General features: G+C 38.9%; 1 protein-coding gene across 1 annotated transcript; it reads left to right on the plus strand.

Moving 5' to 3' along the window:
- The first annotated feature begins 872 nt into the window (after nt 1–872).
- Nucleotides 873–12,776, plus strand: CD40LG (CD40 ligand). The gene is made up of 5 exons (XM_054579518.1): nt 873–1,028; nt 2,880–3,011; nt 7,281–7,335; nt 9,570–9,632; nt 12,400–12,776. The coding sequence occupies exons 1-5, from the start codon at nt 873–875 to the stop codon at nt 12,774–12,776; spliced, it is 783 nt and encodes a 260-aa protein (XP_054435493.1).
- The last annotated feature ends 1,067 nt before the right edge of the window (nt 12,777–13,843 follow it).

Consider the following 13,843-nt stretch of genomic DNA (forward strand, 5'->3'; position numbering starts at 1 on the left):
GATCCACAGCAATTTATCAGTAGAGCAAAGACCAGAATTCAGGTCTCTGAACTGCTACATATTTCACCTTTTCCGAACAGTTACATTGACATTGTCAATTATCTGATAGATTGGAACAGTGTAGACAAACAATTTGACTAAGTCAAGCTAATATTCCTACTCTGAACTCAACAGCAGAGTTTTGGCCTGATTTCCCTCATGACCCTACTTCTCTTGATCTTTGAGAAATGTATTTTTCCTGGATTCTCTCTTCAGCTAACTTTTATTTAGTAATTGCCATCACTCCTTTTTGCTTTATGTCATGTAGTCTTGCTTGAGTAGCTGCTGGGATTTTGTTGGGTTTAAAGGTCAAAGAAATCTTGAGAAGCAATTAGCTAGTGACACACCAGTCATAAAATCAATCCAAACTTTTGTTGACATTTGTTTCTTTCCCCACATACCAGGTTCCCGCTTTACATTAGTAAGAATGAAAATGAAATATGTCTGTTGCTGGTGGATTAATTTATCACTTTCCTTGAAACTGGTGAACCAAAAATTTAGACAGCAATAGGAAAATACTGCCATTGTCTGTTAAGAAGCCTATGACATTTCAAGGCAAGAATGAATGTATGGAAGGAGAAACTTGTTTCTTCTTTACTAACAAAAGGGAAAGCCTGGAAGTGAATGATATGGGTATAATTTAAGAAAAAAAAAAAAAAACCTTTACGTAACTTTTGCTGGGAGAGAAGACTACGAAGCACATTTTCCAGGAAGTGTGGGTTGCGACGATTGTGCGCTCTTAACTAATCCTGAGTAAGGTGGCCACTTTGACAGTCTTCTCATGCTGCCTCTGCCACCTTCTCGGGCAGAAGATATTTCAACTCTAACACAGCATGATCGAAACATACAGCCAACCTTCTCCCCGATCTGTGACCAGTGGACCACCTGTCAGTATGAAAATTTTTATGTATTTACTTACTGCTTTTCTTATCACCCAGATGATTGGGTCCGCACTTTTTGCTGTGTATCTTCACAGAAGATTGGACAAGGTAAGATGAAACTTTTATTAACTAAATTTGAGGTACTTATTAAACTATGGTTTCATTGGTTTAGCTTTACCCAAATAAATGGACAATGGCAGAAACCCAAACAGATATATGGTCTTGTGGCATAATGTTTGTTGTCTAGTTAGTGAAGCCCCCTATTCTTGTCTCTGGTCAGACTTGGGCTCTGCAGTCAGACTGCCTGTGTTCAAATCTTGACTATTCCCTTAATTAGCTCTGTGATCCTAGGCAAGTTATTTACATTTCTATGCCTCAGTTTCCACATCTGAAAAATGGGAATGCGAATGGTATCCACCTCATTGATTAAATGAATTTAGCCTTGTAATGAACTGAGAACAAAGCCTGGCACAAAGTAAGCACTACGTAGGTATTAGCTAAAATTATTTGCTACAGTTTCATTTAAAAAGTAAATAATTTTTTTTATCATAGAGGTAACTTTTTTCTTTTAACTTTTCAACCACAGAAGAACATCAATTTGATCTGAAATTTCATAGTGCTTCTGATTAGCATAGACATGGATAAATTTCAGAATTTGCAGTCTTTTAAGAAAAGTGGCATTCTCTGTATAATTGGTCAAATGTTAATTTTAGTTGCAAACTTCCCTCTCAGATGTTTTATATTCTTTGATTGGACTTATAGGAACAAAAGAGTAGAGTAACTTAGTAGGTTGTTTTGCATTCCCAGAAAAATATTACCATTAGGATTTATCCCGTTTTCATGTGCTTACCCACATCCTCTCAGGGACATCATTGGCTGTGTTGACAAAATCTCAATCATAGATGAAAAGCAGATATTTGATCAGTTATCTGGCCATTCCTAAAAGTTTGGATGTGGGATTCGTGGATATACACTATCTGGAGACTCCATTTTCTCAGGGCTGTTTAAGTGTCCTCTATTGGGTTGTCTACCTAAAATTGAGGCCATGAGGTTTTATATCAGCAGAAGGTGGGGGAACAGTGATGGTTGAGGCAATCCAATGGGTTACTCAAATTTTAGATTTCACTGCAGAGAAAAGAGAGGTGTGGTTCTGGGTTTTGTTGTTTGTGTTTGGCCTGATGGGCTCTGTCAATCAAAGCCTGGACATAAGCCTAGCTTCTACAGGGGAAATATTGACCTGGGCAGACTCAAGATTTATCATAGCATTTAGGTATGCTCTTAATGTCAGTGAAAGCTACCAGCTAACTGCGTCCTGTTTTGAGTTCAAAAATTTAATCTTAAAACAAGAAAAATGGCAAAGAATTAGATGATTACACAAGTGAATTCTATATATCATTCTAAGACATTGGAAAATAAAATATCTCATTAACTTTGGAAGCAAAAGATTATTTCTTTAAAAATTCAAATGTTTCCTGCAAATATTGAAATTAAAAAGAGAGATATGTAATTAGAACTTGAGTTAATTGACATACATTGAAAATTAATGTTTTCATCACAAACACTAAAATGAAGTGGGCAAATTAGCTCAACAGAAGACTATTTTGTAGACTGCTTATAATGAGCAATCATTACTGGAGCAATGGGGAATATGGTAATTATAGAATGTTGTTGCTATAATACATTAAAAAATGTATACTTTGTGATGAAATTTTATTAGGATAGCTGTGATTTCCACCTAGACTTTCAGATAATATGACATTTTTAGTTGCTGGCTTTTGTAGATTTTTAAACTGTTAATACCAAATATCAATAATCCAGAGTAACTTTTTATTTCCGACTTATATCTGCAAAGTCCTCCTCCTATTGCTGATGCCGTGGAAGTGAATGTAGAGGTAGACATTATTAGCGCCCTTCTCTTTCAGAATTACATTTCTCATGTCCCTGTTTTTTCACAAATAGATAGAAGATGAAAGGAATCTTCATGAAGATTTTGTGTTCATGAAAATGATACAGAGGTGCAACAAAGGAGAGAGGTCCTTATCCTTACTGAACTGTGAGGAAATTAGAAGCCAGTTTGAAACCTTTGTCAAGGTAAGGAGCTCAGTTGTTGGTCAAAGTGTCATTGAAAATTTTAGTACTTCTGCTGGGAAACTGAAATATGACAATGTAAATGTTTAAACATTTATTTATACATCATATAAGTACATACGTTTGTGTATTTTTTAAAAAAGGAAAAATGAAGCCAAAATCCTATGTTAGAAGGGTATGGAAAGTTGGAAGTGTTCACATTCATAGGAATGTTCTCGAGAAGAACAAAAAAAAGACTCTCTCAGGGAGAAAAACACATCTCACACGCACGGTCACACATACACATGAGCTCATACATGCAGATGCCTCTGAGAAAATTTTGAAGTATACCAAGTTTGTTTCTGGCACTTTCTTACCTTACCATTCAAACTTTCATGCTTTATCACTGCGGACCCAAGGTCTGGTCCCCATTTTCCAGAGAGTTGATAACCATTAGCCGCTGCAGTGTTGGGAGGTCACAGGTTAAGATTTTGCCTTTACTGGAGGTCATAGTGACTTCTAAAGACTGATACATTCTAACACATGAAGGAATGCTTCTCTTATGATGGAATTTCAGGTGACATGAAAGTGAAATCTTTTTATTTTATTGTGAGGAGAGGTGTGAAGAATAGGTGATCGACCTTCTCAGTATCGCTCAAAACAGATACCATATAATACCACTTGCTCATGAAGCCAGTTCATTCTAGGGCCTGTCAAGACCTGGGGCAGAGTTTGAAGCTTTCTAGCTCAACAAGCTGGAACCCAGGATGAAGTCATATAATGGGCACCTAAAACAAGAATTTTTAGAATATTTATTGAGGATGCACCTGCAACATTAATTTCATTATCATGGACAAGGGATGTAAGCACTCTTTCTCTTGAAGCAGAACATCAAGAAGTCTTTCTACATGTTTCCCTCTCAGAACACTGAGTCACATACCCTTGGCCCTCAGCCCACTTTAGGGTTGAGAATAGGAGGCAGCACTCCACATTGAGGGCATCTCTATGCCAGGTGGTTGAGTATCTTGGCAAACTAAGGGGAATTAGTTCTCACATATAGATGATATGTGATTTAACCCAAGATTGAAGAGTTTTAGATCTTATTTCCAAGCTTATTCGCATTCTCTTATACTGCCTCCAATGTGTAATTTAATCCAGCAGTAAATACTAAGAGCTTCCTTATTCCTGAGCCACCTATGGGAATCAGAATGCAGCTCAAATCTGTTGCTAGCTTTTAGGTTCTTTATGCTAATCTAGGTTTTAGATAAAAACTCTTAACTCTTTATTTGTGAGGTATGAAAATGATTTGAGTTTCTCAGGTTCTTTGAGGCTTCTGGCCAGTATTACAGTGTATAGGGAGGCATTGCAAATTTAAATATGAATAAAGCCACTTTTAGAACAATGGTTAATAATCTCAGTAACATATATAATGTGCTTGGCTGTGTGACCTCGAGCAAATGACTTCACCTCTCTAGAGCTCAGTTTTCTCATCTATAAAATAAAACAGCTGAGATTATCTGTAAAGACACTACAAACTTTGACATTCTGTAATTATAGAATCAGCCTTCAGTTCCCTCCAAAGGCAGTGAGAATGGCTGCTGATTTTTCCCTTCTCTCTTTCTTACTGAGAGTTTTACAGTTGAACTGCCAATTTCTCATGGCTTTATTTCAGGTCAGCTGTGCAAATCTTCCCAGGTCAGCTATCCAGAATAGGAGTAAGGAAAACAGCCGGTTTGGCCTCTCTGCTTATGCTTGTATAAAAAAAAGACAACTCTAAAATTTCATATCCTAAAAAAGCAGAACCTCTCAGGCATGTCACCTGGAGATCCTTACATGCAACAGAGGAATCCCCTTGTCTCTATGGCAGTAGGAATGAAATCCGAGTCAATGTCATCTGTACCTATGAGACTCATGCTGTTGAGACACAAAGTCGTCCAAATACCCAACATTCCTCCAATGACTGAACCACTCTCTAATATCCACCCCCCCCTCCAAATTTCTCATTCTGAAAAAATATTTGGACTTTTTAAAAACAGGTCAGCTACATAATAACCCCAAATTGGACTTTTATATTTTTACCTAACGTTAAGTCTTTCTTTCTGGGTCACAGTCTTATTGGTCCAGAGCAACCTAGGGTTTGAATTTTGGGACTCTGAAATAGAACTTGAGCAGATCTTTTGGGACTCTGAATAGAACTTGAAGAAATCATCAGATCCAATTATCAACACATAACTTCAGTTTTCTCCTCACAGTTTCTACCTAGTTGTCCCCCAATCTCTGTTTGAACACATCTAATAACAAGAAACTCATTATCTCCTGAGGCAGGTAGCATCAAGCTGTCACTTTGGAGGAAAGATGGGATTCAGGGATTATGAAGCATTGTGAATAGTGTAAATTCACATTAAACTTACTACTCACCCTACCCTCTGCTAGAATGATCAGTTCCATGATTGTCTGGCCACCAACCCCCCCTGAAATGTCTTTGACAGGGTCAAAGCATTTCCTTTACAAATTAAAGGTTAATCTGTCCACAACTGCCACAAGGGTTCCCACTGAGAGAAATATCTAATCCAAGATTTTCTGAAAGTCAACTTTAAAAAGATTTTCAGTTAAAATGTGGAACACAGCAAGAAAAAAGGCTCTGGGGAGTGTGGCTGGGGGAAAGTTCACGAAAAGGCAAGGTTGGGTGCATAAAAGACAAACATTGCTGACTTCACATTTTCATCTTGGCTAAGCTCTGACACCAATGTAACCACCTAGCTTGAAAGTATCTCAACCTCGATCATCACACTCCATTTTTCGAAAAGACACTAAATACTCATTTGTTTACTTGTTATCTCACAAACATTTTCCTGTTGCCGCACTTTCACAGTGCCACACTTCAGCTTAAAGTGGAAAGTTGAGGCCCTGCAGACCATGTGAGCGTTTCAAGGTGCACGTTCCCCTTTAGGCCCTGTGACTTACACCCTCACATCTGGCAACTGAGCTGAGCCTAAAAGAAGACACTCAACAGTCACAACATTAATTCCTTCTAGAGGAAAAATGAAAAGGAAGGGCCCTGTAGAAAATTGATTCCAGCAATAGGAAGGAGCACAAGACTTTGATTATCAGAAGATGTGAAAATACTACTTTCTTCCTCTCTTGTGATCAGAACATGGTGATGGTGTGAGTTAAGCCTGGCCTATGAATGTGATCTCACTGTTTCAACTCTTTCCTTCGGCTTCAGTCTCTTTGGGTAACTTCATGATAGCCAGTTAAGCCCTCAAGGCTATTTATTCAGTATATTTAAATAGCAGCAGTAGCCTTTATTATCTTTTGACCCATGTTGATTGCAGTCCCTGTTAGAGTCTTTAAGTACCTCTAACTTTGTTCAGTTGCTAAGTGAGAAGAAACTCTTGAAGAAGGGTTGCATTTGTCTTTGAACATCAGAAGCATGGGGAGATTACCTGTGTTTCCTATATGTATGCTGATTATTCTAAATAGTAAATGCAAGCCCCACAAGGGCACACAACCAGCAACAAGAGAATCTCCTCAGCCCACTTAAAGGGACAACAAAATAAAAAAAAATACCTAAGGGGGTTTTCTGGGCTTTCTTCCCAAGATCAAACTTACTGTTACCATTTTCTGAGAGATTTCAAACAAATTTTATTCTAATAGATACACACCATGCTTTATGTTTAATAATATTCTATATATAAGTTCCCAGGGTAGAATCATCTCCTGATTCAGCATTATTTGTCAATACCTGTTAAAACTAGGGAAGTCATAAGCAGAGTCATATTGCAGCTTCCAGTGTATAAAGCAACACTGAAAGGAAAAGAAATCAACAGAGACAAGAGGGAAGGGGGGGCAGGGAAAGGGAAAGGAAGGGGAAAGTCAAGGAACATATAGCAAGGACTCATGGACAAAACCAAAGGGGAAGAGCTGAGGGAGGGAAGGTGGGAGGGGGCAAGGGAAAGTAGGTGGGGGGAAGGCAGAGACAAATGTATTTAAAAAGTAAATAAATTAATTAAAAAAAAAACAAAAAACAAAAAAAGTGTGCTAGAATGGAGATAATGAAGCCCAGACTTTGCTTCCAGGTCTGCCCCTGGGCTTTCTGGGCTATCCCCTCATCTGTCAGAGCCATGGTCCCTCAATCAATAAAACGGAATTAATGACAGGATCTGAATCTATATGATAAACCTCATGGGAACCAGGCAACAGAGTAAAGACCGATGCCAAATAAATGATGCCTCTAAAACCCCACAGCAGAGTTCCTGTCAAAATGACCTTTTGCAATGATTCTTCTTTCAGGATGTAATGGGAAACGAAGTGAAGGAGAAAGAAAAAAACTTTGAAATGCAAAAAGGTATGTTGCTATTTACCAATGTCTATGCATACTTAGAAAGTAAAATGAAGCATTATAAGGCTGATTATATTGAACAACCCAGTGTTGAATCAGGGAACTTTTAGCCCTGGAAATAAAAGTGGAGCACAGTTGGCTGGGTTCCTTTAATGCTGACAATACCAAGTATGAAGAAATTCTATTATTTTCTTTTTTATATTATGCATTTTTATTGTTGTTCAGTTACAGTTGTCCCGCCTTTTTCCCCATTGCTCTTGCCTGCCCCATCCCCCCACTCCCACAGTCAGTCCCCCCATTGTCCATGCCCATGAGTCCTCTATTCGTGTTCCTTTGCTCACACCTTCCCCTTCTTTCCCCCATTATCCCATTCTTGCCTCCCTTCTGGTCACTGTCAGTTTGTTCTTTATTTCCTAAATTTCACTATTTTCAATATCTTAATCAAAGCAATCATACAGCCTCGTACCACCTACAGAGGACAAGATAAAAAAATGACCATTTAGTAGCAGTGGCTTTCACTGCTTAATAACAGGGTTTTTGTTTTGTTTTGTTTTATGGAGAACCATGGCCAGTGGAGCCTCTAGAATCAAGGAACGGGTCAGTGTGACAACATTCTATTCTTTGCCTTGTTCTTGATGTCAGAGCATCTTGAACATCTCGTGGTTGGAAGGGGTCTTGATGGTTCTCAAATCCAACACCATGCCCAGGGCACAAATTTCCCTCACACCAGCAATGATCATCTGGCCTGTGATCAAATGTGTCTAGATACTTTCTATCTCATAAAACAGCCTGGCTCATGTTTGAATGGCTCTAATAATTATAATAAGTTTACCATACTATATGAGAGAAATCTTTTCTCCTCTGGAGTTGAAATCTGTTCCTGTAATCTCCACTCACAGGACCCAGTTCTATTCTGTGGGGCCACACGAAACAAAGTATACTTCCTCTTCTACACAGCAGCTGTACAGATGTTGAAAAGTGCAATCATGGAAGCCTTTTCTTCTCCAGACTAAACCTCCAAAATACCTTCCATTCTTCCTCCTATCGCCCTTTTCAGACCCTTTCCTTTTCTAGTTACCTCCTTTTCTTGATGACACCTTAACTTTCCCTGTTCCTCTTAGAATATAGTACCCTAAACCTAACACAACAATGCCTGGAGTGACCTGAATAGCTGAGTATGGGAAAGATGAAGTGTTGTAGATGGGTGTTTTTAGACAGACTACTATATTACAAAGTTGGTGAAAATTATTCTTTAGGTTTTGTAAATTTAATATATATAAATACATATATACCTACAGGGTGGGGAAAAAGTAGGTTTATAGTTTTGAGTACATGAAACATAGAATTTATTCCTGTATTATTATTTATTAATTATTGTATTACTTTCCATACAAACAACTGTAAACCTATGTTTTCCCCACTCTGTACATACAGAAATACAGATACTGTTTTCTGAGGCAAAGAGAATGCTCAGAGATTGCTTTGAGTTATTGGTCTAGATGCAAAAGGTGATCTGATTTCCATGAAGGTTTTGTTTTCAGAATGACTGTAAGATATGTTCAGTGGAACCATGTTTTCTGTTAATTACAGTGAAATTTGAGGAAACAGTTCATGTGGAAGTTGAGGTTAATCATACAGGCTGCCTAGCAGTCTTCAGCAAATTACAAACTTAACAAAATTGGTAATTTATGTCATGCAATTTGACTCAATATTTATAGGACACCTACAAAGTGTCCAACATGGCTCATTACTGGAAAGAAAAAGAAACTTCCACAGACTTTGCACTTATGAAATCAGCACATCTAATTAAGAAGCAAGCCTTTTCCATAAGAAACAATTAGAGATAGATATAATAGTTTGGCCAATTGTTTGACCAAATCAGACACCATAAGCATCTTACTAGCTAATTGTGCAGACATGACCTTGGGGCTCACGAAGGTTCCCAATGGATGGAAGTTGTTCTTAAAAGCAAGATTCAAATTATGTTTAATGGGGACCAGTATTTTGAGCCTATGTCAATCTATGTAAAGTGGAGTCAGTCAAGTACTGAACAACTATAAGAAAAATAAGATCAGTGGAAATAGCCAATTCAGTTTTTCAGACTTTAGAAACCAAACTTTCCCGCTGTGAGAAGGATTTCAGGCCATTCTATCCTTCCTTTCTGTAGAACTGGACTAAATAGTTTCATGAGCAGTTTTGTATGACTTTAGCCTAATAGTTAGCTTTTGATTTCATTTCAGGTGATCAGGATCCTCAAATTGCAGCGCACGTCATAAGTGAGGCCAGTAGTAAAACAGCATCTGGTAAGTTCAAAAGCATCTGAGCATTAACCACCTAAGAGGGAAGGCTGGGATATTGATGCAATGCCTCCCAATGATTAGGCTCCTCTCTTTCTTTGGGGCCTAATTTACAAACCTACCCATATACCTCTCATATGCTTTCCTTTGCCTTCAAAGTGAGCTTAAATGTACAGATGGGATTTGGAGGGACAAATGGGGGTGAGAAACAGTCCCAAAGTTCTCATTATGTTCTTGCCCAATGGTTGATTCTAAATGATGAATTACTGGGTGAGGGACCATTATTCTCATAACATAGAAGAGATGACTGGGAACATCCTTTATCCTAACGCCTCTTCACTGTGTGTGAATGTGCCTCAGGGGGTATTTCCTGCCATCTGTGGCTCCCTGTATGATTACCCAAGCCCCACTGGGGCCAACCTCAAGGAAATTAAAGGTAAAATCATTCTGCAAAAATCAGTAAGTGCCAGCACATTAAATTTTCCAATGAAGTAACAACAGATGACATACTGTAATCTTTTCAACTGTGAATGATATTATTTCCATATATGTTCTGTCATTGTTCTAGCCCTTAGATCTTTTTTTTCCCAAATCTGTACCTCCTGATAGCTGGTGCTGGAGAATGTGTTGTATCTGATAAATGGATGGAAACACAGACGCTAGCATAAAATCCCCCATCTACATAAATGAAGTCTGAGAGCATCAGAGCGGTCTTTGAAAAAGTTCAGCACTGCTCTGGAATGGAGTTCTAAACAGAGTGCGTGTGTGTGTGTGTGTGTGTGTGTGTGTGTGTGAGAGAGAGAGAGAGAGAGAGAGAGAGAGAGAGAGAGGAAAGGAGGGGAGGTAATGGGGGGAGAGGAAAGGGAGAGGGAGAGGAGAAGAGATACAGCCTCATCTCTGAGGTGGGGTTTGGGCTTCTTAGTGGGTATACATGGTTATTATGGATCATGGTATGGGAGTAAGAATGCCGTATAGGAAGTTTTGAATACTGAGGTTTAAGAACCATGACTACCACTTGCTTGGTGACCTTAGGCAAGTACCTTTACCTATGCAGTGGTTTCCTGCCTCACTTTACGGAGTGACTCTGAGTATCAAATCAGCTAATGTGGAAGAAAGTTATACTGTCAAGTGCTATACAAATGTAAGGTGACATTGCTTAGCTTTCTTCACTGTGACTTAGATGTCATAAGATTGACATAAAATCCTTTATTAATACCAGAATTCCCACAATACTTGATAATTCTTCTACGTAGCTCTTTCTCAGAAAATATACTTACAAGAGAATATCACAATTATATTAGCATGTCAGGGTGGCCATCTGCATAACACCTTCTCATCCAAATCGGATAACAGTAACAGAGATATCTCCTTGAACAATAGATTCTCATTGGTTTTTTTCCCAACTGTATATAAATCCTTGCCCTTGAGTATATTTCATGATGTTCAGATTCTGCCAAAAGGCACATTATTGATATTCATCCTAGTATATTTTATAATCTGCATCACAGTAGGTTTGCAGGGGATCCAGTGGAAAGAAAATAACATTCCTCACCTCATCCCACTCCAGTCCTAAATTTCTTGTTTTTACCTGGTTATGCTGTTAAAGACCTGACCTACATCCCACAGTTAGGCTGAAAATTAGGTAAAGACTTACAAAAGTAAACTTAGTGGATTAAAAGATAGAGAACCTGCACTTGTTTTCTCAGTCAGGTGGACTAAAAGTGAAAATGTCAAAATAAAGTGTAATTTCTGGAGTGGTCAGGAAGGCCAAGAAATGTCAGACATTTCTGGTGCCTTTCCTGTTACTAAAGGATGAGTCTTAACAGGTTGGATCTTGTACCCTGATAGGCCTAAGACCACCAAATAGGAATTTTTTCAAAAGCTCAAGGAAGCAAATGCATCAATTATTTTCACTTCTTCCAAACCCCCACCTTAGAATCTAGCTCTCTGTGGGAGCTGAGATTTGAGATCAGGTGCACACACTACTTTGAACCCACTCAACATCTCAGTCGAGAAAATGGCACACTGTTGGTGGGTACTCCGGTTTAGCCACAAGAATACAGATACTTTCAAGTTGGTGGCGCCCACTACAATGGAAGATCAAAACACACAGTGAAATGACAGGTTTATTTTCATACTTCCTTGCCTAATTTTAGTCCTTGTTGTGGGAGGTACGTTGGGTTTGCAACAGCTTGATCAGGTAGGAAGAAATGGGGTCTTTGATTTTCTCTGTGCTGAAGCTGAGCTAGGTGGACCAGCAACTTTTTTGACTTTGTAAATTTTAAGGAAAGGAAGAAATCAATGTTAATGTTAGCAAGGAATCTGCTTGAATATTTTGGCATGCATAATTTATGAAGTGGACTTTTGAAATCATTCCCACTTTCTTAAGTTCAAGGGCAAATTAGCTTTAAGAACTCTAACGGGAGAAGGAAGCTCACCGTGCTCTATTATTTTATTTAATCTTCACAAGTTTCTGAAACATGCTGTGGTATTAGCCCAGTGTTGCAGATGAGAATCTAAAACTCAGGGAGATTGACTTGCCCAAGCTTGAATAAAGCTTGGACTGGAAGTCAGCTTCATCTGACTATAAAACCAATGCTAATTTGACAGTCATAGCTGCTTCATAGACTTAAGGCTGGATGGGTCCTTAAAAGTCCTTTATGCCCAAAACTTCCTTTCATATATGAAGCTAGTGTCAACATTAAACTATATTTTGTTAGAGTGTGAACTATACTATGCTTCACCTCACAGATTTTTCTCCTATCCATTACAGTTCTACAGTGGGCTCAAAAAGGATACTACACCATGAGCAACAACTTGGTAACCCTCGAAAATGGGAAACAGCTGGCCGTTAAAAGACAAGGACTCTATTATATCTATGCCCAAGTCACCTTCTGTTCTAATCGGGAAGCTTCAAGTCAAGCTCCATTTATAGCCAGCCTCTGCCTGAAGTCCACGAGTGGATCCGAGAGAATCTTACTTAGAGCGGCAAACACCCACAGTTCCTCCAAACCTTGCGGGCAGCAATCCATTCACTTGGGAGGAGTATTTGAATTGCAACCAGGTGCTTCAGTGTTTGTCAACGTGACTGATCCAAGCCAAGTGAGCCATGGGACTGGCTTCACATCTTTTGGCTTACTGAAACTCTGAACAATGTAACCTCGCAGGCTGCCACTGAGCTGATGCTGGTAGTCTTCATAGTACAGCAAAGCAGTTAAGACCACCCCCCTGTTGAACTGCCTATTTATAACCCTACGATCCTCCTCATGGAGAACTATTTATTATACATCCCAAGGCATGTAGGGCTGCATTAAGTGACTTATGGGGCAGGTGAAACCCAAAGAGGCCCTGTTCCATAAGAGCTTATATTCTGAAGCAGCAACCTGATTGACGCAGAGACATCCAGAGATTCCCGTGAAAAGACAAGGCCATTATGCACAGATTGAATTCTGAGTAAACAGCAGATAATTAGCCAAGTATAGTTTTTTGTTTTTGTTTTATTGCCTGCAGTGTCTTTCAGTGGATAATGTATTTGATTTATCTGTGAAGATGAAGAAAGGAAACAAGGAGCCTTAGCTCACATTTAGTTGTATGGTTGATTCTGGGTCCCTGTGCCACTGATGAAGGGGACAGACTCTAGAAAGTTTAAGGCAGTGGAGAACTGAATAACCCTGCCCCCTACCAGCCCTCCTGACACTCATTCTCATTCTCGTTCTCTCTCTCTCTCTCTCTCTCTCTCTCTCTCTCTAATACACATATACAGGTCAGGCTGTTGCTAATCAGTTATATCAACCCTGTCCCTATCTCCACCACGGTAAATGGGAGAGGGAACAAAGAGAGCAGCTCTAAGCCTGACCACTCCTCCTCAAGAAGTGACTGTATTTAAAGGAAATCTATTGTATCTACCTGCTGTCTCCATTGTTTCCTGAGTGAACTTGTCATTATCTTATTTATTTTTTGAATAATAAAGATCCTTTAACATTATTGTTGTTATTTAGCATTGAAAACCCTAGTCCAGGTTCAGGGAGGATGAATCATTTGGAGGGAATTTTCCCAACCTTTGTGATGTGTTCATAAACTTGATAAACTTGGTTCTAAAGCTTGTGGTACCACAAAATATCTTGGTGACAGTACACTCCCTGGAAGTCTGTGATAGCCTTTGATGGATGACATGAAACATTATTCAGTGGAAAACAATCTAGGTTTTTATTTCCAGC

The sequence above is a fragment of the Pteronotus mesoamericanus genome, unplaced genomic scaffold (assembly GCF_021234165.1).
Source record: "Pteronotus mesoamericanus isolate MK-2021 breed Mesoamerican mustached bat unplaced genomic scaffold, CSHL_Meso_final contig_55, whole genome shotgun sequence".
NCBI lineage: Eukaryota > Metazoa > Chordata > Mammalia > Chiroptera > Mormoopidae > Pteronotus > Pteronotus mesoamericanus.